The sequence below is a fragment of the Heterocephalus glaber genome, unplaced genomic scaffold, assembly GCF_053883595.1.
Source record: "Heterocephalus glaber isolate CG9 unplaced genomic scaffold, H.glaber_assembly_v1.0 deba00001745, whole genome shotgun sequence".
Taxonomy (NCBI): domain Eukaryota; kingdom Metazoa; phylum Chordata; class Mammalia; order Rodentia; family Bathyergidae; genus Heterocephalus; species Heterocephalus glaber.
In genome coordinates this window covers 3,072,207-3,098,612 of record NW_028258451.1, presented here as the reverse complement: position 1 = coordinate 3,098,612, position 26,406 = coordinate 3,072,207, and the positions used below count along the sequence as shown (strand labels likewise).

At 40.8% G+C, this 26,406-nt stretch overlaps 1 protein-coding gene and 1 long non-coding RNA gene across 5 annotated transcripts; both read left to right on the top strand.

The window, feature by feature from the left end:
• The first annotated feature begins 290 nt into the window (after positions 1–290).
• LOC110346093 (uncharacterized) lies at positions 291–6,313 on the top strand. Its single transcript, XR_002389895.2, has 3 exons — positions 291–5,233; positions 5,602–5,811; positions 5,989–6,313. It is a non-coding gene; the product is annotated as an uncharacterized LOC110346093 (long non-coding RNA).
• Positions 6,314–17,544: 11,231 nt separating this feature from the next.
• On the top strand, positions 17,545–25,432 carry LOC101697085 (uncharacterized). 4 transcript variants are annotated; one of them, XM_087200823.1, is made up of 3 exons: positions 17,545–18,328; positions 21,107–21,230; positions 22,311–25,432. In XM_087200823.1, the coding sequence occupies exons 1-3, from the start codon at positions 18,296–18,298 to the stop codon at positions 24,002–24,004; spliced, it is 1,851 nt and encodes a 616-aa protein (XP_087056949.1). In that variant the 5' UTR covers positions 17,545–18,295; the 3' UTR covers positions 24,005–25,432. The 4 variants fall into 4 exon arrangements, with proteins under 4 accessions (XP_087056949.1, XP_087056951.1, XP_087056950.1 ...); XM_087200825.1 differs by having other exon boundaries at positions 17,546–18,158; XM_087200824.1 differs by lacking the exon at positions 21,107–21,230 and having other exon boundaries at positions 17,546–18,158.
• The last annotated feature ends 974 nt before the right edge of the window (positions 25,433–26,406 follow it).

Below are 26,406 nucleotides of genomic sequence, written 5' to 3'. Positions count from 1 at the left end.
GAGTGAGATTGTGTCTCCCATTCAATATGAGACTAGAAATATACATGAATTTTATTTTAATTAACAACTACAAATTTGTATTGAAAGTTGACGACTGTAGAGCTGAGAATCATATAAGAATGTTATGAAATCTTATAATAAATTAAAATATATGAATATACATAACTGCAGTCAAATAAAAATCAATAGTATTGTAAGTAGTTTGCTCCCATTTTAAAATTTACAGGAACTGTTTTACTGAAATATTAAAATATATTTTGGGAAAACTCAAACAATGAAATATAATCTATAATTTATTGGAAAATATAAACATAACTCATAAATAACTATATATAATCCACATCCTTAAATATAAATTACAAATATTAAGAAATAGGAAAGAATAATAATAATTTTACTAAGAAGAACTTACATATGTATCCAATGGTTAATTCAGTGCAGATGATAATAATAGAGTTAATGACACATAGAAGGGATCCTAGAAACACCTCTTGATGTGTTCATATGGAATAAATTTATAAGCAAATATATTCATTAAACTTCAGCTGATTGGGAAGAAAATAGATAAGGCATTAAATATTCTATGGATTTCAAATAAAAACAATTTATTCCTATGTCTAATTGACAAAAAAGTTAATACAGTCTGCAGATGAGAACAAAATATACCTATGTAAAAAAGTTTATTTTCTTTTTAAGTAAATTGGAGTAAGTCATTAAAAATTAAGGTCTGAGTTTAAAGTAAAAATATACTTTTCATGGATCTTTGCAAATTAAATAGTTGCACAATACAGTGGAGATGAAAACTAAGAAATGATTCTAAAATGATGTCAAAGGAATTACTCACAATATTTTAGTATTCGTACAAATCATACTGAGATAACTCAAAAAACATTAAACCAATTTCAAAACTGGCTACTTTTCAGAGAACACTCCATGAAGCACAGCGAGAAAACTTTGAATTGTAAAGATACAAAATATTTTACTTAAATTTTTGAAATACATTTATGTCATATTCAAGAGGCAATTGATTTTGCATAAGTTTTAATAAAGTACTATTTCTTTGAAAGAAGACCTCCAAATTGTTAAAATTACTGTCATTCCTAAACACGCTCCTTTACAAACTGGATTTTCCAAGAAAAAAATAAATATTCTTAAATGTCCCTAGACTACAAAAGTTTTCTGGGAGCATAATCAGAATGTAAATAGGAAAATTTCAGTCTCCACAAAAGAGATAAAAATGCATCCATCAGATGGTGTGTAGTCATAACATGGTTTGTTAGAACAAGTCATATCTTCTAGATGACACCTACAAAGCTATACTGATTCATAATTATCTGTGATCTTTCCAAAGAGAAGAGAGCAAAATATTTCTGATAACAGCAATACTGTGTACATAAAATTATGTTTTGCAAGAAGTTTTGATACTCTCTCATTGTATACTTTTGTAATTTGCACTCACATATTCCTTGAGTTTTACTTTTCTTTCACTAAATGGTACAATAAGTTCAAATTCTATGCTCTTCATACAGGTTAATAAAATCTGCTACAAATTCCATTTGCACATCACACTCACATAACATCAAAATCATTTGTCCAACATTGCTATGACAACAGTATCTGCCCACTCAAAGTCCATTAATAAAACCCATGGACTGAAGCTCTCAGAGTAGATATTGTGAGGTTTCACCAGCAGTGAGAGAGAGGAGCCATCTAGACAAAAAGAAACTTCAAGCAGAGATTCCAGGCAGTGCTGAAGCAGGAAGATGAAGGGTCACCATGCCTTGGGAGCCTCTCCTTGTCAATATATGTGCTCCAACCCCAGATAGCAGAATTGTTTCTTCATATAAAATTGCTCATTGACTGTTATCAGAAATGGTCTATTCTGGGAAAAATATCTCACTCATCAGGGAATAGCAGTTACTTACCAAATCGGCACTGGCTTCCAGGATGGTGGCTGCTGTGGAAGCACCCTGCAGGTGTGGAAAGAAGGCCTTTAAAGCCTGAGATGAAGCATTCAGATTCCATGAGCTCATCTGCTTCTGGAAAGTGACTATCCTTTATCTTGAAGGCTCAGTGACAGTGTCTGTGTGGGGACTGGAGATTACCGTTGGAAAACAGCAGTGAAGTAAGCAAATTATGGAGAGTTAAATTTTAATGAAGTATTGGAATGAGATCAAAAGTTAGAGTAGAGTTTCTGCCAATCCTGTCAGCAGATGAGTCTCAGTGGTGCTAAGCAGAGAGTGCTGAACTGTAAGACACCTGAGAATTCAACAGAGCTCATGGATGTGACAGACACTTGGCTGGCACGAAACTGTTTTGAATAGAAAGTGTGACATCTTTTCATTCAGGAAAAACATAAACATGGAGAAGAGGATCACTCTGAAGTGATCGGAAGTGGAGCAGGGAAACCTTGATAGGTGGAAGGGAAGGCTTGGGGTCACCTCTCACTGCTTCTGCAAACATTTCCTGAAGCTTCTGGTGGCGCCCAGACTCCTCTGGATGTGTCTCTGTGTCACCTTCCTTGCTGTTGCAGGGATAGGGATGGGATTCCCCAATATGGAATGGGGAATATACACATTATATGGCAAATTCTGGGTTCACAGTTGTTGCAGAAATGGAAAAGAAGAGCATCAAGGAGTGAGGGTGATCGTGGAGTGGGAGGGTGCTGGAGGTGACATCCGCAATACCGTTCGAGGAGAGAGGGAGTGGTTTGGGTACATGAGTGAGGGAGGAGGTAGAGCCAGCACATGACAAAAGCAGCAGGGTGCCATGTGGAAGGATGAAAGGACAGGCACAATGAGGAGGAGGACTATGGCCAATCATCCAAACACCACTAGATAGAGTCACCCTGTGCCTTCAAAACCCCAGGCAGAGGCAGAACCAGAATTACATGCCCAGTTCCATCCCAGCCACATTTGCATTGCAGTTTGACTCTGCTTCCAGTGAGCTTTGGATGCTGTGACCCTTCCTCTAAAGCCTCCTGTGTTTACAAACCCCCTCCTCATAGCTGGGCCAAGTCAGGAGCCAGTTGGGCCATGAGTCCAGTCAGTCCCCAGCTCTCGATCCTCATACAATCCCAGGACCTTAAGAGACCTCGTACCTGGCCCTGTTAGGGCCCTGGGCTCTTCTCACTGGCCTGTTCTCTCCATGTGGAGTTGTCTTTGCTTCTTTTGCTTTTAATAAATATCACTTGTTACTCTTTTTTCAGTGTCCTACTCAGTGCTTTATTCAAGACACAAAGATTTTGGAAACAATTTTTCCAGTTCTAACCCAACCCTAAACCTCCCATCCAGGGTCATGAGTAAAGTGTTCCATGGAGGAGGAAGAGCAGGCACAATGTCCCCAGGCCAGCAGTGGCTTGGAGCTCAGGTACTCAATCATTGTTGGGCTGGTGTCCAGGATATCTAGTGATGGATTCCTTCGGGAGCTAATATACAGGAATCTCCTCATGAAGATGGAATGGATCTGGGTCTAGAGCAACATTCGAACAGCACTAACTCTGTCAAGATGCTTTGTGGGCTTTGATTTGGGCCAGAAAGTGGCCTGAGGACCAGTGGACTTCAGGTGAGTTTTCTATGGCCTTGGATAAGGCCCTTCGTGGTTGGAAGGAATATCCATGTCCTGAGCTGGAATTCCACAGCCCTGATAGATTTCTTGGTGAATACTGGAAGCTAAGTGCTGTGCAGTCTTTGGAGAAGGAGAAGGAAAAAGAGAAAGGGGAGGAGGATGAGGAGGATGGGGAGGGGAGAGGGCAGCTCTGGGATTACCTGGAGCTGACAAGAAGAATCAGATATGCAGGGAAAGGGAACTTCAGTCTGTCCGATTAATATTCTAGCGTAAAGACAAAATTCCTATCTGTGTACAATCCAGGGATTTACTTGTATTTATAGAAAAACATATTGTACAGAAATATATTTTAGCATACTTATAAGCGTGCCTGCACACACACACACACACACACACACACACACACCAAAATTTTATACAGGATTTGTGTTAATCACAAGAATCCCAGGCAACTGGTCTAACCAGAGTCACAGCAGAGGGGTGGAATACTCTTTGTCTTGGCATCAAAATCACCTGGAATCTATTAATAACATAGGTCTTTCTGTCTGAACCCCAGACTACCTAATTCTATAGTTCTGGTTCTGGACTGAGAATTTGTGCTTCTAAAGGTCTCCTGGAATCACTGTTGTTGCTATGGAAATCATCAACTACAAGAACTAAAATTTGAGGAAAGGAAGACTGTTGTTTGAGGGCCCAGATCAAGGAGCTGGGGATTCACGGGCTCTTATGCATGGACACCACAGACCTCACAAAACACCCTGAGGACAGCAGATGCATGAACATCTGGTCTGTCCCCAGAGCCCTGAATTTAAAGAGGTTACAGGAAGTGGCCAGAAGTTGGAGAAACATCGGTAGCCGGACATCAAGGTTACTAAAGTCATCTAAATGTCTTTTTTCTGTCTTTTTTACTTCCTTTTAGAACTTTGTTTTCTTTCTTTCCTTTCTTTTTTCTTTCTCTCTTTCTTCCTTCTTGTGTGCCTTCCTTTTTTCCTTCCATTTTTCCTTCCTTTCATATGTGCAGTACTAGGCACCAAACCCAAGCCCGTGTTTATGCTGGGTCAGGTCTCTGAGTTATCCCCTTGTCCACCAAGTTTTTTTCTGGTTAGAATGTATTACAAGAAATACATCTCAGTCCCTTACCTCCTGCGATTGTTTACTGTGTTGCTAACTAACGTAGGATTTTCTTACCCCGTTGCGGAACGTTTACACTATCTTGCCGCTTCTCATTTTCTCCCTTCTGTTGTGCCTACCACAAGCTAGCACACTTTATAATTTATATATAAATAATTGCATATATATAATTTCATGTTATCTATCCCGGTTTCTTGAGTAGAGTACATTTCCAGTCAGGCAGCACTCTTTTCGCGTACTTTCTATTTCCTGATTTGTCCAGATCCCTGTGACACAGCCGGCCACCCAGGAAGTGTCCATGTGTATCTGCTGGAGGAGAGAATAAACAGCCAGCTCAGTGCCCTCTCTGTGCTCCCTTCAGGAATCTCCTTTACCCGGCTTTCTGTCACCTCTTTCCAAGGAGGCATTGGGCTCTCACGTGCAATCCACAAAGGCTCGGCTGTGTGTGGAGACATGGCCAGGGCACCAGCCCCAGAAGGACGCCTAGGCCAAGGGCCAGGGACACGTCCATGCCGGCGGTTGGAGGGGGCCACAGGTGCGTCAGGCCTCTTGGAGCAGTCTGTGAGATGGTTTGTGGAAACCATGCTTCATGCTTAAGTCTAACACCTGCTTGTTGGGAGCCTCACCTGCTTTCCCTTCTGCCATCCACCTTCATCTACTCAGAGATGGTGAGATAGGAACACAACCTAAGTGGTTGTTTTTGAACAATGCATAAAGAAAATAGGATGTATTTTTATAACGGAATGTTATTCAGTCCTACAAGTCAAGGGAATTTGTCATTGGCAATATCCATGAACCCCTGGTCACTGTGCTACATAAAATAAGCCCACTATGTACACAGTTAATAGTATTGTTATGTATATTTGACATTTACTGAGGCTGGACTTTTATTGTTTTCTCCAGGTAAAAAGATAACTATGTAAAGAGATGAATATATTAGGTGAATACAACAGCTTGAATATGGCAATCATTTAACAGTACTACCATAGGTAAGAACACCATGTTGGACTCCTGCACTGTTGACAATGGACAGAGTCGGGATGATGCCCTTGTAAGAGACACCAGAGAGATCCCTCAGTCTTTCCACCACACATGGACACAGCAAAAATACAGGTATGGGAATTTCCATAAGACCCAGCAATTCCATTCTGACATGTATGATAAAAATATTGAAAAACTAGTTTCTCACTCCATTCAGGTAGCCATAACAAAGTATCTCAGGTTTCATGATGGATCATTCAGGGCTCACTAGAGTAACAGAACATTTATATTTTTATTTTCTAATGTAAGCTCACAATGGTCACCTGTAGAGTCAGGTGTAGAGGAGTGCAAAAGGGCTGCCTGCACGCTGGAGAGCAGCATAATCCATTCGACGATGGAAGACCTGGAATGGAGCTCACTGCAGAGCTCCACTGGCAGCCAAAGGGTCTATGCTGGAATGCTGAAGTCTGAGCTGGAAGCTGAGAGACACATCCCAAGGTGATGGCAAAGACTAGTGCTCCTCCAAAGAAGCTGAAGTGAGACGTTCTTCTTCTTCCCCCCTTTTATTCCATTTAGGCTAGAAGCTTATTGCCTGGTGTCACTCAAATATAAATAAAGAGTAAAATACATGATAGGTAACAGGAAATAGGAAATAGATCTTTTGCAAAAGAAATGGGGCCTAGGGATGGAGGAAGGGGAGAGGGAGGAATGGGAAGAAAGGGGATGAAGAGAGAATTAAGATGTGTTATAGACATGTACCAACTCCTTATGAAGAATGTCCTCATGGTGAACTGCAACCATACACTAAAAAAAATTAAAATTTAAAAAGAAAGAAAATATACCACAACAATTTTATATTTTGAAAGTCAGGCATCTCCTAAAGAGTTCTATTTCCATTTGAATATTTCATAAAACTGGTTACTTTTCATTATCTTTTTGTTTCCATTAAGTTTACCATTTCTGATTTGTCTTCATGCCTTTTATTGAACTGTTCTTCAGAGCTCTTTCCATATTATACAAATGACCACTTTGGCCTTCAACTGGAACTCATCTAGCATTTTTGATCTTTGCTTTAGCTTTACTATGGTCAGTAATGTCTTATTTTCTTATTTTGCCATCCAATGTGATGTGGATGATTAGCTGTGCAAAGGCACATTACAGATAAATGCAGTATGCGATCTTGGTTTAGATCTTGGACTGCATTCTTTTTTATTCTGTGAACAGCATTCTAGGGATTATGGGCAGAATGTCAATGGTGTATTGATGGGTAGAGCTGAGATAATATTGTTGCGTGGGTGTTATGTCCTGGTTTTGAGCACTGAGCTAAAGTGATATAATTCTATTCATCTTATGAAATGTGCACTAAAGTCTTAAGCATGACATATATGACTTAAATAATGCACAAAATTTTCTATAAATATTTGTGGAGTATAGATTCAAGTGCATGGGAACAATTTGTACTCTTTTGCAATTTTTTTATATGCTTGAAATTCTGTCAAAGTATGGCACTTCAAAAATGCAAAATTTTTCAAACTGAAAACAATAATTGCCACTTTTATTCCTATGGAAACATTGCCACAGCTTACAGGGAAGCTTTTATTCAATATTTCAGTGAAAAATATTGTCACCTGAAAACTTCGCACACATTCTACAAATCATTAAGGCACACAGCAGAGGCTAACAGGAAAACATTCCATAGGTCATTCAACAAAAACAAATATTTTAGATGGACAAAAAATCATGATTCTTCATGATTCTCCTGGAGCATGCACATTAAAAGAGAATGAGATACATTTGTCCAACACAAATTTTCCACTAAGTAAAAATGTTGACATTACCAAGAGTTAATACAAAGCAGTGGAGATCTTTAGATTTTAAAGTATAAATAGTGATCATTTCTATAACACCTTGCTACTATCTTGGGAAAGACATGCCTTATGCCAGCACTTCCAATACAAAACCTGTGTGCACCAGAGTCCGTGACAGCAGAGGACAGAGCAGGTTCACTGGGCACAGCTATATTCAGGAAGTCACACATCGCCTGTTCATACATATTGCTGGATAAATTCAGTGGAGTTCTCTACTGTGTGTACATGAATGAAATAGGGCTATGCACGGTGCAGGAATGAACCTTTGGGAAAATGTAAAAAAAAAAAAGTGGAGGCACGAAATCGCTATCTCATTTCAGTCACTGTGCCTGAGTGCTGGTGTTCTTCAGAGTGTGATATTTCCCAGGATGTTAGGGGCTAGGAAGGGGCCTTGGGCTGGCCCACATCCACACACATCCATGCAACTGACTTCACTTACTTAGCGTTTGACCCCTGTGCAGCCTGTGCCCTCCCCGTGATATTTCATGCACTCCAGGGGCTCATAGGAAAGTTCTCCCAATTGTTTCTTTGGATGTGCTTATGTAATTGTAGTTGTTTTCGTAGGCAGGCAAAGAAGCAACGTTGTTTGAAAGTTATTCTCAATCCCGCATGTGGATTCTCTCAGGCATCTAGAGTTGAAAATTACAGGTGCATTGGGTACGAGGACCAAGGAATAATGAGCCTACGAGTCCGGGTCCAGCGTCTCTTCCCACACTCAACCTCTCTGTGCCGCTCACCATCTGGCATCGCAGAGCACAGAGGTGAGCTTCTATTCCTCTCACACCACGATACAGTCGATCAGAGACTGGAGACCTAGCTGAGGAGAAGGGACACCATTGCTATGTTTGGAAGTGAGACCCTGGAAAGCCTTTGATACCAAGTGGGCGCCATTTCCTGTTAGGGGCAGAGTAGACTGTGCCCACCCTACTTCACACTATTCCATGAGCTACCAGAGGTTCTCCTCGATATCAGCCCTTCTTAAGCCTGGATTCTCCTATGTTTATTCCATCTTTATCCTGTTTTTTTTCTCCCATCTCTCAATATATAGATTAGGGACAAAGTAAATATTTTGGATGAACAAAATCAAAAGGAAGTTATCCTATTCCATCACTGTTGAAAATGCAAATTAAGAGAATGAGATGAATTTACACAACCCAATCCAGGAATAATTACCAATTCTGAGATTATTAAGCGTTAATGAGGATATAGATCAAAGGCAGCCCACACACATTGCTGCTGAAAGTATAAATTGAGTAATCATTTTAGAAAGTTGGTTTTTCTTGGGTAAAACGTATCTCAACACAAAGCAATTCTGTTTTTATAGTTATAACCTCAAATGCATGCATATGAGTTCAAGGATCCATTTACAAGAAAGGTCAGGGCAGCTTCCTTCATTCTAGCCAAATAGGAGACCATCCATTAACGATTTATGAAGATTGCTTTATGAGCAGTCAATGGAATTATGTAGTACCTGGAAATGAATGAAGTATAGCAACACACAAAATATAAATTAATATTTTAGAAAATGAAGCTTAAAAGAAGAGAGATACCCAAGAACCAGGGCACCTCCCTCATTCATGTCACTTAATACTCATGTTTTTCAGACTTGTGGAATCTCTCAAGACATTAACTGTTAAGGAAAGTTGCTGAGGCTGGCCCAAATTCTGGCTGCCCCAAATGCTTTCTCTTTGTCTTTCTTAGCATGGAACTTCTGTGCCTTTTGCACCCCACCCTGTGTTATCCCGTGCTCTCCAAGGGCTCATAGAAAACTTAGGGTTAAGTTTTCTCATCCCAATTCTTCCCAATTGTTTCTTTGGAATTATTCATGCAATTGTAATTAATAGTTTTTACTGGCATGTAATTGTGGCAAATCTATTTAAAAGTTACTCTCCATCCCTTGTGTAGATAGATACTGTCATGGATCGAGGGTTGAGTTGAAAATCACAGTAGCTCTGGGAAAAAGGACCAAGAAATAACACACCTATACGTCAGGGCTCAATGTGTCTTCCAAGTCACAGGGCAGACATGAAATTCCACTGGGGCCTTGGCATCATGTTATCACAGAGCACACAGGACAGTCAATTTTACTTTCTTGGCAAGACACAGGACATTAGAGACTGGAGGGATGAGGGGGTAGAGGAAAGTGACTTGGATCCTAAATTTAGAGATAATACTGTGAAAAGACCAAACAAAAGAGGCATCATTTCCTCTCAGGTACAGAATGGATCTGTCCGCCTCATCCTGTGCAAACACAGCAGCTTCTTTATATAATCACTTTTAAAGACTGAATTCTTATTTATTTCTTCCCCATACTCTTCCTCCTTTTGTGGTTTGTAATTCACTGGTCTTAAATTCATTTGCACAAATAAAACATTTGTACAGGTATTTCTAAAAACTTTGAATAATGAAATAAAAGTTTCCAGCAGAATATATGTATTAGAACAGTTTGATTTCTTCCTATTATATACTTGAGACTACTTTTAGGCCCTATTTCCATCCTCCTGCTTTAGAAGATTTCAGGGAGAAAAGTAGTTGCTAATTACCTAGCACCTCACAATTGGGATCCTGGGAGTAGTTATTGACTGAAATACAGTCATCCTGGTGCATGCTGAACATATGGATCTTTCCCTCATATGAGCCCTGGACTCTAGAACAAAGCTAAGCAAGTGTCCTACTGACAATCAGACCAGCAGAGCTGTGCTAAGTCACAGTGAAATGGAGGAAGGCATCAGTGATGCCTTCACTGAGAGCTGTAGGTGCCCAGTGAGAATCAGAGCACCTTCAAGTTATTGGTTAGGGGCATGTATTAGTCATTGGTGCTAAATTAGAAATCTGGATGACAATTAGGAAACTCTTCACTGCCAGTCATGTCCTGGATGTTTGGGGTCAATTGTTAGAGGTTATTGTATCCCTTTCTACTTTGTTGCAAGGCACAGTGGTCTGACATGCTAAGAGCCTGACTTACAGATATCTGGCTTAACTGGTCTTCTTATTATAGATGGTACATAGATTTTCTGGCCTAGAGTACACAGATTTTGGTGAGTTTTTTATTACATATGGTTTGTCTATTTTCTGTTTATATATTCCACCTCTCAGTCCCCAGTTTTGGTCATTTTTTGGCTTCTCAGTGATAAACAAATTCAGAGAAATCTACTATCAGTATTCAGACCTTCACTGCTCAAAGACTGTCCAGGCATCTTCTTTGTCAACTGTATTGCAAGAGCCTTCTGGCTTTTTCTTGTAACACCATGGAGACCATGTAAGGATCAGCCAGATGAGGTACTAGAAGAGGAACTTTGTAGAAGCATTTAAGAAGCCAATCCCATGGGTAGGATTTGACTAACGTGCATTATGACCACTGTGACAAACAGAAAAATGTCTGTTCTCAACTAGTTCGCCAATCCTGGAAACAGAGTAAATCCTATAGGCCATGAGGGTCAACCTTAGCTAGACAAATACTGTTTGTTCAAAGGTGACACGTATTGTGTCCAACTTGCTAGTTTCATAGATCCAAGAACAGTATGAAGTATCAGCAATTACATAGAAATGAATTTGACTATACAACAATCCCTCTGGAGAAATATGTTTGTCCTTCGCTACTTGTGAGAGTGAGTTAAACTTACCTGTATTCATCTAGAGCAGAGGTGATGTTGTTAACTTCTGAAAAAATTAGTGATAGGTTTGTTACAATCTTGGTATTTTTATAATTTGGATGGATTGATATATTATTAAATTTGTGCATGAGCATGGTCCAGTAAGTCTTCTGAGCAGTGTGCCTGAAGAATTAAAAGTGGCCTGACTTTGAAGCTCCAGTCGCAATTGTAATTTTTAAGTTTGGTGATCTATAGAAATGTTGGTCATTGTACAAACAACTACTCCAATACATTCATAATTTGCTGTCTGATAGTTGTATTTTGCTAGTAAGAAAAGAAATAATATCTGTTAGGAGTACATAGAGATTGGGCAAGAAGGCAGTTTTACATTACAGGGGGTCACAAGCCGGCATAACCTTGGCTGTGCTATGTATTTGAATTTCTACTGGCACTAGTTTCTTCAGTATAGTATTTGACTTTATCCTCCTGACTGAGAAAAAATGTCTACATCAAAGAAAAGCCTGGTATGGTGGTGCACACCTGTAATACCAGCACTCAGGAGGCTGATGCAAGAGGCTGAGGCAGGAGGATTGCCAGGAGTTTGAGGCCAGCCTGGGATAAATACACAGACCCTGTCTCAAAAACAACAACAAAATGGTTAGGGAGAAATGAGGTGCAAACCCTACCCTTAGCACTGGACCAGACTATGAAAAGAAGTTCTTAACCCTCAGGTTTTTCCTGGGAAGAGTATTGGAACCACTCATAGAGTGCTGATCTTATATCCCCTGAGTATTTGGCTCGTAATTTGCCTAGCTCTGCTTAGCATGGGATTGGGCTTTCAAGAACCTCTACAGGTCGGTAAACAAAGAGGTGGTGTTAATGAGGCCTGCAAGCACACTTATGCATCACCCTCAGGATCGGTGAAGAGAAAGGGATGAAATTCTGTTTTCATTTCTCCTTGAAGGTATTTGCCCACAGCTCCAGGAGGTGCCTGATATCGGCCATCCTAATAGCTGGCATCTGAGAGCACATAGGGTAACAATTAGATTTCCAGGAGCAGAGTGGAATGGAGGGCACTTCCTGGTTCTTTTGGCTTTCAGTGACAAGCTCAGGGTTGTGGGTTCTCCCTGGGTGTTCTGTGTGTGCTGAGGACCCTGAATTGCACAGTGAGGATGGACACTGGATAAAATCCATCTGCAAGTGTCCAAAGCAAACTTGAAGCTTTGTTTCCCAGCAGCATCTCACCTTTTCCATTTTTCTAGAATTAGGTTGTGGACACGCAACACTTGATCTAGAAAGGGGATCGGCATCGGATATATTTTTACATGTGTTGACTGGAGACATCAAACAAGTTGTGTATTCCAGTATCTTCTCAGAGAACTCAGGGTTATATTTTCTTGAAATTGCCAGGAGCAGCCATGAAGCCCTCTTGATAGCCCAGAGGTTATCTGAATGAAGGGTGCAGCCAGACTTTTTCCAATTTTGCTTTTCAAATTCAGGGACTATGTATTGATATTTTATATTGACCTCTTTGAATAACTCTAGAGATCATCTTCTCATGGCTCATGTTGGATAATTACACTGGGTAAAGTAGCTCCTTGAGTACAGTCTCCTAAACCTTTTCCTCTAGCTTATGTAGGTCTTAATCTTATATGGGTCTCAAATTTTATTGTAACCATCTTTAAAGGAAGCAAAGATGCCTCTAATGTGTCCTTAAATTGCCACCTATCTTGGACAGATGTTGCATAAGTTTTCCAGAGAAACATAAAAGTACTATCTGTCTCTGAATGGAGCAGACTCCTGCAGTCCTGAATGACCCAGACCAGTTCAGCTTAGCCGTTAAAGGACTTTATTAAGGGTTACTCGCAAAGCAGTGAATGACTTGCGGACTGTAACATTAGCAAAGTTGCCACATCCTTTTTTTAAGGCACTGGTTTTCTAAGTCTAATTAAAGCAGGAAAAGCGGGATCTGAAGAAAGAAGGATCCTTGGGGAAAGTGTTATGTACTCCACTCCCATCCCAACCTTGTCAGAAACCCTACTGGACTCAGCAAGCTGCATCTACCTGTGGTGGTGGGTGACTCTGTTGTGCCAGAGCCTGGACACAGCCTTGGCACATGGTGGGGGCCCCTGGACAGCTAACCAGGTGCCCAAACAAGATGGAGTTCCTTGCTCTAGGGCTATTCTTCCTATCATAGAGAGTGGCTCATCAAATAGCAGTTGAAAAACAGTTAGAGGTACCGTTCCAGGATTATAGCAAATAGTTTTAACTCTTTATATTTGACCAAATACTTTGAGATTCTGTGAGATTATATAGTATGTATGATTACAATTCTCCCCTGAAATTATTACTTTGTGTTTCACAGTTCTTAGCAAGCATCTCCTAGGTGCTCCTGCACAGACATGAACTATGAGTCTAACACACTCACAATCACCTTTACCTTACAGGAGACCACAGCCACACACAACATCCTGTTCGTGGCAAATTCTGTTGCTTCCTTTTCCTCTGTCTTCATGTTCTCCACTATTTGGATGCCCATGGTTTTAAATCCAGGCTAGTGGATGGAGAACACCTTTCTGTGAGTAGCATCCTGTCTTTCAGCTTTCAGTCCCTTTTTGCTCATCAGCACTGACACCCCAGGCTTTCAGATTTCCTTTTGCCAGTGTGAAAACAGAACATTTCCCCCTTACTCTTATTACACTACTATGAATCTAACTTTTGAAGACATTTAATCATTTATTTCATAATAATATTCAGAGAATTACTGTGCATGATATACTCTGCCATGTATCTGTAATGCCATGTTCAGTGAGGGCAAAAATGCAGGTGTAAAAGTGGACTATCTGCAATAATTTTACAAAGTTCTCTCCATCTGTGTTAGTTTCTTTAGTGGAAAAATGAAGGAAACACTGTGGTCATATAATGGAGGAAATTTTATGGGATTGGATATGTCAGAAATGTCTCACTTTACTATGAATATTCCTTAAAGATTTTATGGCTCATATAAATATTTTCTAAAGGTATTAATATTCAAACATCGGTGATCTCAACTGAATAGTGCACAGCACAGGGACCTGGAAAGAACCCATGTTAGAATGGCAGGTGCATCTTTAGGAGGTGGAGGAGCTTTGTGTGTGTTTGAAATATATAGAGAAAGATAGAGAGTGCAGCCCAAGCAAGCTTGACAGGAAGAACATGGTTAATTCTAGGCAGACATGGAGGAAAGGCTAAAAACATCTGAACCTGAAGAGAGAATTAGCTAAATTAGTTTTCTGGGTTAGTTATAAACGGCACAATCCACTGCACCCTCTACCACACTCCATTTAAAATCCTCCTTCCTTCCTAGTTACTTTCCCTCTCACATCCTCTCAAATCCTCCCTCACCCTTGCATGCCACAAACTCTATCAGCAAATGTATTTTAAATTTTTTACCTATGTATTTGTTGATTTATTTAGGCTTTTTCTTTTATCTGTTTACTTCTTTATGTCTCCTTTCTTCCAGATTTAGAATATATATGTGAAATGTGTGTGTGCATGAATATATATGTGAAGTATGAGTTGGAGGATAAAATTATTGTTTTAGTTTAAGTAGTATATTTCATGGTGACGTCAGGTTTAACCTGACCAAGTACAGTGCATGAAAGATTCAAACATAGACTTCTATCAGCAATTAACTGGTTCCAACTTTCTTATAGCTTTTCTCAATCTCCATCTTTACTTCTCCCCCTCTTCTTCCTTGTTCCTGCCCCAGGAGTAAGGTTCCTTATTCCTGACTCCTTTCCACCCTACTTCCATTCCACATATAAAAATAATATTACTAAAGCCCTATTTCTTTTCTTTCATTTACTGTTGTCTCTTCTTTCTCCTTTCCTTCTTTCTGAAATATTTTGTTTCCTTTCTTTTTCCTTTCCTCTTAAATAGAGGACTAGTATCTAGAATATATAAAGAACTCAATGATCCGGGCATGGTGACACAAGCCTATAATCCCAGCACTCAGAAGGCTGAGGCAGGAGGATCACTGAGTTGGAGGCCAGCCGGGCTACATGGTGAGTTCAGAGACAGCCTGAACCACAGAGGGAGACCCCGCCTCACAAAACAAACAATCAAAAAATTAGACGCCTTCAAAGAAAAACCCAATTTTTTAAAAATGGGCAGTTAAAGTGCCTAGAGACTTCCCAAAACAGGAGGTACACATGGCCAGTGAATTAAATTAATTAAAAATGTTCAACATCTCTGGTCATTAGAGTAATGCTAATTGTAACAATCCTGAGATTTCCTCCTACTCCATTAAGAGTGGTTTTCATCAAGGACTCAAAAAACAACAAAGGCTGGTGAGATTGTGAGGGAAAACTGAACCTTTTCACATCATTGGTAGGAATGTAAACTAGTACAACCACTGTGGAAAATCAGTATAAGATTCTCTGAAAAATAGAAATTACATTTAACCTAAATATACTTCTCCTATGTATCTTCCAAACAAGTTAAAGTGATCATATTACAGTGATCCATGCATACCCATGTTTATAGCAGCACAATTCACAATAGCCAAATTATGAAAGTGCCCTATAAGCCATCAATAGATAAATAGATAAAGTGAGTGTGGTACATATACACAATGGAGTACTATTCAGCCATGAAGAAGGATAGATTTGAGTCATTTGTAGAAAAAATGGATGTATTTTTAGATCAAAAATCTGGGAGAGGGGGCCAGGGATTTAGCCCAGTGGTTCCAGTGTCTGCCACGCAAGCACAAGGACCCGAGTTCAATCCCCGGTACAAAAAAAAAAAAATCTAGGAGAACTAAATCAGATACAGAAAGTTAAATAACTCATGGTTTTCCTGTATGAGAAACACAAAATACAAGCTATATGCAGAGAAAAATACAGGCAAGATGGTAGAAAACAGAGAGCTAGACTTCATGTAGATTGAAAGGAGCTCTGATAAAGGGGGAGAGGGGAAAGGAGAAAGGAAGTAAAAATGATCAAAATGTAATATGTACATGGACCAATTCGCCAAAATGAATGTTTGCAGCATATACTACTAAGAGACTTTCCTCTCAAAAATGGACAATATTCCCATGCATATTGATTTTAATGTATTATTTTATAATCTAAAATTCCTAAGTATCTTAGGCAATTCTTTGTATTTTATTTGTATAAAAATGGGATAATATAATTCATTTCTTATAATGCTCCTATCCCATATACATTACACACACACACACACACACACACACACACACACACACACACTGGAATTTTAAACTTGGTTGAGTTCCAAAATATCACATTCCTTTTTATTTGTTCCACATTTAATTTCATATAAATATAAATATAAAGTGTGAGGCACACATTTGTTATATTTATTGTACTGAGGATTGAAGCAAGGCCTACCTCTTGGTAGGAAATTCCTGTAATACTAAGGTTTACCTCCAGCTCTATGAGAATTCTTAATTCTTATTTATGGGATAGTATTTATGGGAGTGTTTTTACTATATTTAGTTTGATTAGATTTAGAATTCACTGAGTAATGGGCATCAAATACACCAAAAATTTTAGGTGGACACAAATATCTGCATTAAACATAAACTGGGTAGTACACTGATACTGACTTCTCTATTGTGTGTATGACATTTTTTCATTCATCAAATTCAAATATGTCAAAGCTTGGCTGCTGTTCTAATTGAGTTGCTGCCTCCTGTGTTGCTTGGTTTGCTGCAAAAATCTTTAAAATCTTAGCAGGGACTCAAACATGTATATGTTCACCATATTCTTAATATCATTGTTCACAAGAGTCAATGTACAGAAACAACTCAAATGTGCATTGAAAGATCAGTTAACAAAATGTATTATAAACCTATAATGAGTCATTATTTAACCCTAAGAAAAACTAAAAATTTCACACATGCTACTATATAGATGAGTCTTGAAGAACTATGCTAACTAAAATAAGCCAAACACAAAAAAGACAAATATTACATGATTCCATCTATTTTGAGATAACTAGAACAGTCAAATCCATGGAGACAGGAAGTATACTAGTGATTTCCTGTGACTGGGTGGGAGGAAGGGCAAAAATCTTTATCATCTTTAGTTTGGGAATATGAAAAAGTTCTAGAGGTGGATGTGATGATTGCTGCACAGCAGTGAAAATGTACTCCATGCCACTGAGTGATTAAAATAGTAAATTTCATGTTGTGTATACTTTTCTCCAATAGGGAAATGAAACCACACTTCTAATATCTTAACTCAGACCATTTTTTAACCTATACATACATATATATATATATATATATATATATATATATATATATACCTAATTAATCCTTTTGTCAGTGGGAAGATAGGTCCTGACATCAAAAAGGTGTCCTGGTCCTTCGCGCCATCGATGAAAGAATTCAGTCAAGACACTTAAACTGCCATACAGAAGAACAGGCATAGTTTATTGTAAAGCAGTTATAGAGCGATTTACACCTTCTGAGAAGGCAGGCACTGTCATGTGGGCACCTGAACACCAATAAGAAAAAGGCCATTATATTCCAGTTAAGAGTGTAGGTATTTTGTATGGAATATGTCCACATGGATCTGTACGTAACTTCTACACGTACAGTACCTGAAATAAAAGTTTTTGGTTCTGGGGGCACAGTGAGCTTCATGGAATCTAATATAATGTCTCCAAACACTTAAGGGATCAGTTGCAGATAACATTCCCTAGAATTATGAAAACAGCCTCTTTAGATACTTCCTCCTCGCCAGTTGGGTGAATTTGCCTTTTCTCAGTTCCATCCTTGGTTCTTCATAAACTAAATTCACAGCGAAGACGGCGGGACACACGTAGACGCGGTCCCCGGAGCCCCGGAAACTATATTACCCAGCATGGCATGCGGCAAAAGGTGGCCGAGTTAAGCCAATGAAAGCTCAATTCGCGGGCATTTCCGAGGGGACAAGCTGCGTAGAGGCAGGACTTCCGGCGCCCCCCTGGTGGCAGTCATTTCAGTGGCTCTGGAGGCGATCTACCGGTTAGTTGTCTCAGAGCGCTGGGTTGGGGCCGAAGTGACTGAACAGAGAAGGCAGAGAGCAGCGGTCTTTCTCTGCACAGTGGCGGGTCCGGGTTGGACAGGTCCCGCCCTGCTCCGGTCGCCCACAGGGTCGATCGATGAGGGCAGCTGTGCCGAGGGGCCCCGCCCAGGTGAGCGCCGCGTTCTCCACCCGTCGAGCCGGGAGCCCAGGGAGGGGCTGTATTCCAGACCGGGCGCGCGGGGACTAGGGGAGTTGGCACCGGAAGGATGAGTCCGTGCTCAGGTGCGCACAGCTGGCAAGAATCAGCCCAGGGGGCCGGGGATTTAGCTCAGTGGCAGCGTGCCTGCCTCGCAAGCGCAAGGTACTGAGTTTGACCCTGGTACCAAAAAAAAAAAAAAAAAAAAAAAAAGAATCAGCCCTGGGCCCTGAAGCTCAGGGATGATGTCCAGGCATGCCAGGCCGCTCGGCTCGGTTAGGCGGGACGCCAGGTGACCTGAGCCTTCAGGTGCCTGGCTCGGACAGCCTCCGCTTTGTACAGATCACCCATAACTTCAGTACCACCTGTGAATCTTTTCGTGCTGAGTAGAGTGGTGCTAGTGCTCATTCCCCCAGGTAGGCTCTGGATTGGACTCTTCTTTGCCATTTTCTAGCCTTGGGCCCGAGGACCTTGAACACGCATAGCTGAGGATCATATGAAATTGTTGGCAACCACGGAGTTACAAGGATGTGTACTGGCCTGGAGAGGACCCTGAGCTAGTTAAAGGACCTTCTACTTTTTTTCCTTGTTATAGGAATAAGGAGCAGTGGAAGTGTAGAAGTGTAGAAGTCAGGTGTAGAATGTCTCCCTGAGAAGTTGAGTATCCATTCCATGTGACTAGAAAAGGGTGTTAGGACGCGGAAGAAGGAGGTGAACTGACCTGTTTTCGTTGGTCCCTGTGGCTGCAGAGACAGAAGTGGGTCAAGGGAGATGACAGGAAGGAGGAGTGCCCAAACTGCAACCCAAAACCCACTTATTTATCACAAAGTGCCAACACTGAAATTAAACATGAATACTGAGGTTTTGGTTTAGAAAAAACTCACATTAACATCTTCTGTCTTCAAAGAAAAACAAAAATAACATGCATGCCATAGGTTCGCCACCACCGGTCTAGATGGTGACTCTGGGTAGAAGAAGAGGATGGATTCTGGATCAATTTTTTTTAGGTAGAGTTGCCTGAATTTCTTGACTTGAGGATGGTGGAGAGAGTTTGTACTCAGGGATAACTTGAAGGTTTGATTTGGGCTGATGGAAGTTACATTGACTTCCACAGTAAGAAGAATTTCTACAGGAGTGTCAAGGGTTTTACTTTTGGCTTGCTCAGGTTTTGAGAACTTTCAGGGAACAGTTGATGGGCAGCTGGAACCATAAGCTGTGGGCCAACATTTAGTAGAAGGGAAGCAGAGTCATGATTGTTATGGTAGTAGGTACCCAGGAAGGAGAGGGAAGGGCTGGGCTAAATACTGGATCTTATACTTGGGGCCCTGGGTGTTGGAGGTTGGTGTCACAACACAGGTCATGGAGAGACGTGTCCATGAGGTGGGTGAAAGAAAAAATGGTCTGGCACATGCCTAAGGCTTCTCAGGGATGAATGTACTTGACATGGCTGTGGAGGCAAAGGAGTAAATCAAACAAGACAATACTAGGACAATATCAGGCCAGCAGATTAGCTGGGGGGCATAATTGTGGGGCCTGTGTTAGAAAGCCACTGGAGTTGGACCTTGCATGAGAGTTAGTTGGAAAGAAGAAGACTGACTGGTTTGTGTGAAGCTCAGGAGTGAAAGAGCACCATGGGTATTTGAATGATTCTTGGGCAAGGCTGAAGCAAGGAACAGAGTCAAGTAGAACAGAATTGGGAGCTGCTTGGTAGTGGGATTAATGGGAGGCCTGGGGATGTAGTAAATCTTGTTTGATTTTTGCCAAACAGTGGGCACTATCTGCTGAGAATCCAGCGGGTAGATCAAGGAACTGCTCATGGTGGGAGGCTGTGGTTAGAGGGGTACCAGTGGGAGAGATGAGTGAAAGAAAAGGTAGTGTGCATATGGCAAGATAGTATGAGCTGATGGCTTCAGTGGCCTAGCATCGAGGACATAGGGGTGAGGGGCAAGTCCATCTTTGGTTATATATGGGACGATGGATCTGGAGGAATGCAGGACAATTTTCTGGGAAGAGCAGTATGGTCCTACATGCCAGGTCCGGAACTTAGATGGTGCTTATCTGCCCACCTGCCTGTGTTGCTATGTGTGGACACAGAAATCAGTGAGACCATGAGGAGAGACTGGGCCTAAGTCACATCCAGGCCTGGTTTCTCCTATGAGGTGGGAGATGGGGAGTTGGATGAGTGTGCATATGAACCTGGGATCCTCAAAAGGAAGTGGATCGTTGAATGAACTCTTCCCATAATGTTTGGGCTGTATGACTTTTAGTAGAAGTACAGTGGTGTGAGAAAGATGAATGTAAAATGCTGTGCTTGTGAAGATGGAATGTGAACTGATGGCCCCAAGGAAGTTTGTTGTCATAAAGATGAGAGGTGACTGTGTTGCTTGAGTCCTGGAAGGATGATCTGGGAGAGCTTTAAGGGTATTGTCCAACAAGATAAATTTCAGGCCAACCTCTCTCTATGGCTTCTTCTCTTTTTAACCAGCATTTGTAGTAATTATCACAGTGACAACAGGTGGTGGGGCCTACATGAGAGATTTGGTGTTATTTGTTGTCTAGCCTTTGTTTCTGTGGGAGGACACAGCCTTAGTGTTCGTAGTGGGCTTCATCAGTGGCATCTGCTCCGGGTATCTCCTCTGAGATGAGGACATGTGGAATAGGGTGAATGGAGGTGGATTTAGGAGCAAAAACCTGAACTTGGGGTCCTAGGAGAGAAGCTAATTGTGGAATGAACTGTTTCCTTTATGACAGGATACGACCTTTGAGGATGTAGCCATTTACTTCTCCCAGGAGGAATGGGAGCTCCTTGATGAGGCTCAGAGACTCCTGTACTGTGATGTGATGCTGGAGATCTTTGCACTTGTGTTGTCCCTGGGTAAGGCCCCTGCTCCCTCCCAGTATCCTGAGTGGTCCTTGCCCTTCTTTTTTGCTCAGGAGTTACTTCTGGTCTCTGGAGTCCTGTACTCAGCCTGGTGGGTCTCATGGTGATTGCCTTGTCCCTGTCAGATGACTATCCACATTAGTTGTCCCTTGTGCCCAGTTTCAACCTCCTTCATGTAGGGTCATTTCCTTATGGCCACCTTAGTGAGGAATCGCAAGCATTGTCATAGTCACTCTTAGATGAGCCATAGCTGTTCTTGTAAGAGCCTCCTTCAAGTATTTTTGAAATGTTCTCTTACATACTATTGTATACCAGGTTGTTATGAGCCAGTGCTGGTCACTGCCTCTCTTCCTTTAACATGTGCATCATTGGTGTCCCATGCGGTTTCAGCAGGAGTACTATGGGGTTGGGGGAGAATACTGGTGCCCCTCAGGGTGGATATGGTAAGGTCTCAGAGGAGAGAGGCAGCCAGGGAAGTGCATGATCTCATGGTTGTATTCCCATTATTCTAGGATACTGCATTGTGTACAACAATGTCTTCGTTAAAGGAGCACTGGCAATATTAATTTCCACTCCACTTCCCCTTATGTAATACTTCACTCACTTGTCATTTCATCTGTGATTTCTGGTTCTGACTGCTTTTTCCTTTGTGACTCTGCATGTTTCTTAGTCTTTCCTACTGCTTTTTCTGCTGCAGTCTCCAGGTTTCATTTACTATGTTGTGAGGTGTGACACATCCTTAATTAGTCCTTTATCACCAGCCACTTAGTTTCATTTCTATTTTCTGGGATTGAATGCCAACAACCTTTTTTACAACACAAGCATGTCCTTGGTGCACAAGTTTCTGCTAAATGAGTTGCTTCATCTTGTTCTGTATCCTTTGTCTGGTATGATCTCTTAATTTTCAAAGGCCCTGTACTTCACAGTGACTCCTTCCTCAAATTGCTCCCAGCTTCCTTATTCTCAGAACAGTCCCATGATCTCATTGTTTTTGGGTATCACGTGCTTTTATGATAGGCCTTTCAACTTCCAGTGACATCAACATGCATTTTATTAGCATTTCTCTGATTTCAGGTTGCTACTGTGGGACAGATGATGAGAAGATAACTTCTGAGTACAGTGTACAAATGGAAAGAATGTCACAGGTCAGGACTTCTAAGGCAAATCCATCCACCCAGGACACTCAACCCTGTGAAAAATATGTTCCAGCCTTGGAAGACACTTTGTACCAGGCTGAGCACAAAATCACATGCCCTGTTCAGAAATCGTACTTGGGTGGCACAAGTGTTAGAGACTTCTCTTTCGATACAAATCTTCAGCACCAAAAGCATTATGGTAGAGAACAGCCCCAGGGAAGGGATGTGGACAGGGCCTCCTTTGTGGCCAGCTTCAGGTTCCATGTCTTGACCAAGTCTTTCCCCTGTGGAGAGCCTGGCATGGACTTCCTTCAGCAGCAGACCATTTGTAATGATGAGCAGCCACACAGTAGCAGCATCAAGTGCAGGGAAGCATTTTGGACTGGAAACGGACATTGCAAGTGGGATGAATGCAGAAAAGCTTCAACTCTTAAGCACATACTTGTTCAAGAGCAGTGTGTCTGTGCTGGAGAAGGGCTTCGTGAATGTAGCAAATGTGAGAAAGCCTTCACCTGCAAGTTCATATTTTTCCAGCACCAGGATACTCATTTTGGACAAAGAACATCTGAATGTGAGTATGGAAAATCCCTTTGCAACAAGTGCCACCTTATTGGGCCTAAAAGATTTCACACTAGAGCAAGCCCTCATGAATGTAACGAATGTGGAAATGCCTTTATCCACAAGTCTGACAAGAGACAGCACAGTGGAAGAATGCCTTATGAGTGTGGGGAATGTAGCAAATCTTTTACCTACAAATCTAACCTCATTGAACACCAGAGAGTTCACACAGGAGAAAGGCCTTACACATGTAGCAAGTGTGGGAAATCCTTTAGACAGAGCTCCAGCCTCTTTCGACACAAGAGAGTCCACACTGGACAAAAGTCTTATGAATGCTGTTATTGTGGGAATGCCTTTAGCTGCAAATCTGAACTCATTCAACACCAGAGAATTCATAGTGGAGAAAGGCATTATGAGTGCAGTGAATGTGGGAAAACCTTTAGACAGTATTATAACCTCATCAGACACTGGAATGTTCACACTGGCGATAAGCCTTATGAGTGTGGTGAATGTGCAAAATCCTTTAGCCGCAAATTTACCCTCATTCAACACCAGAGTGTTCACACTGGACAAAGGCCTTATGAGTGCAGTGAATGTGGGAAATCCTTTATCCGGAAATCTGACCTCATTCAGCACCAAAGAATTCACACTGGCATAAGACCTCATGAGTGTGATGAATGTGGGAAATCTTTTAGACAACGCTCTGGCCTCATTCAACACCAGAGAGTTCATTCTGGAGAAAAGCCTTATAAGTGCAGTAAATGTGGAAAAACCTTCAGTCAGAGTGCGACCCTCATTCAACACCAGCGAGTTCACACTGGAGAAAAGCCTTATGAGTGCGGTGAATGTGGAAAATCCTTCAGTCAAAGCTCTACCCTCATCCAGCACCAGAGAGGTCACACTGGAGAAAGGCCTTATAAGTGCAGTGAATGTGGGAAACCCTTTACTCACAAATCTGACCTCATTCAGCATCAAAGAGTTCACGCTGGAGAAAGGCCTTATAAGTGCAGTGAATGTGAAAAATCCTTTCGTCGCAAATCTAATCTGACTCGTCACTTGCAAGTTCATGCCTAAGAAAGGCTTGCAATGTGTAGGAAATGTTCTATTCCATTTCTAAATTTAACAACATGGCAGGAGACCAAGGGAGCCCTATCTAAATGTGAACATCATTCATGTGAATTTCCTCAGTGTGAGTTCCATCACTTTGAGGAAGCTCAAAGCTTTGAGGAGACTGATTAGAGTTTCTAATGTGCTCAGGGCCATAGCCTGATTTATGTCACTGCCCATTTCTGTGGTATAATCCATTTCACCTTTACCACCTGGTAAGTTCACACCCTGTGTGCGTGAGTTAACTACCCCAGAGTGCACAGAGAAGCAAACCTTGTATTCTCCTATTTGGGGAAACTGGCACTCCTCAGCATTTGGTGGCTCCTCATTTTCTTGTATCTGCCTTTAGGGCACGGCCCTTAACAGTTTTGGTCCAGAGTGCTTGGTCATAGTTGTGTTGTCAGCTTGCTAAGAAGAATCATCTTGTTCGTGGGCATTGTTGATCTCACATCATGCTTGTGATGAATTTTTCTGGGATCTAACTTAGTAGCCTGGAAACTGCTTGCTGCACATTGAACTAATGAATGATCCTTTAGTAAAAGTCATTTTGTTAATGCACTTTCAGTTTTGAAAGTTCCATTCATTGTGTGGGGTGATTTATAAGCAGACTAGTGAGGTAAGTGTGAAGGAATGATTGATCCAGTTTTGGGGAAATCCCAAATAGGCGTGCAGACAGGAAAATAAGACTAGAGAGAAATGATTTGGTAGTTTAAGGGTGTAGCTTTGTGACATAGCATTCCTGTTTCAACTGGCATAGGCTTTTATTGCTTGCCAATATTTGCTACCACTGAAACAGCTGCACTTCCCAGGGCATGAGGAAAGCAATGGTGCAGTCCACATCAGGTTATGAACCTAATCTTCCAGGACAAACAGAGCATTTAGGCTTATTATTTTGAGCTCCCATTTTAAAGCTTTATTTAAGTATAATCTAAAATTTACATGCACCAAAGTACACTTAGTAAAGTATACAATTTGGACCTCGGTCTGGTAGTGTGCCTACAGTCCCACCTACACAGGAGTCTGAAGCCAGCCTGTGCAATATAGTAAGACCCTGGCAAAACAAAACAAGTGAAAAATTTGGTAAAGCACTGAAGCCATCATTACAATCAAGAAAATGAACTTTTTCCCTGTATGTTTCCTCATGCTGTTAAAATCTCCCTACCTTCCTGAGGACTTTAGGAAATTGTGGATTTCCTTTAGAATAGATTTGTTTATATATTCTAGACTTTGTTGTTATTGTTAAGTGTGTATGTGTGTGTACATGTGTACTGCACAGTTATTTTGAGATTAAGAAATAATGCTTATGTGAAAAATTATTTTTGTTGCTTGGTAATGTTCTGTTATTTAGGGACATTATAGATTTTATATATTTCTAATAAAGCTGTTGTGAATATGTCTTATTGTTTAGTTTTAATTTTTTATTAGTACATAGGCATTTTTTTTTCCGGTACCCAGGATGAAACTCAGGACCTTGCACTTGTGAGGCAGGCATGGCACCACTGAGCTAAATTCCCAGTCCAGGCATTTTATTCCCTGTGTTAACTCAAATTGTTATGCCTGAGTTACAACATAGAGGGATGTTTTAAGAACATAGTAAACACCACACTGTAAATGTGGTTCCCTACTGCATTCCCACCAACAGTGTAGAATTCCAGTTCCTTTACATCCTTGTTGACATATAATATAGCCAGTCTTTTTAATTTTTGTCCACTTTAATAAAAGAATTCATAATATTGAGCATTTTTTCATCTTTATTTGACAGCCATACATCTTTGGAAAATGTGCGCTCATGTCATTTTTCTATGATGAATTTTTTTTATTTAACATAAGGAGATAGGGGAAAATGATACATGCTTGTCTTTCACTCATTCTTTAATAATGCAACTTGCTTTGCCATTTTGAACAGCTGTCTTTGAATACTGCAAGAAAGTTGTTTTAAGTTTAATCTGCATTTTTACTATCTGCATTTTAACATCACTTTTCTTAAGTCAAAACATTCAATAATACATTAAATCAAGCCTCGGTTTTTGGCCTTTCCTTGGTATAAATACTTTTATTATAGCCAATTTTATACAGGCAGAATGTCACTGAGCATGGAAAGAAAAGAGTTTCTAGTAAGAAACCATTATGTTTTGTATCCATCCATGTAGTATGGGTGGCTGCAAATGGCCTTAATATAGATAATACATATTCTTATACTCATGGCAGGTTTTAAATATGGGTTGTATTTAAATATAGTTTATGGCTCCAAGCTCGAACTTTCCACTATCGAATAGCAAAGTTCAAAATAAGTCTGCTCAGTGTTCATAACTTTGCTTAATAGTCAAACTGAAAATCTGACTGGAAAACTACACAGGCTGAGAGTGAGT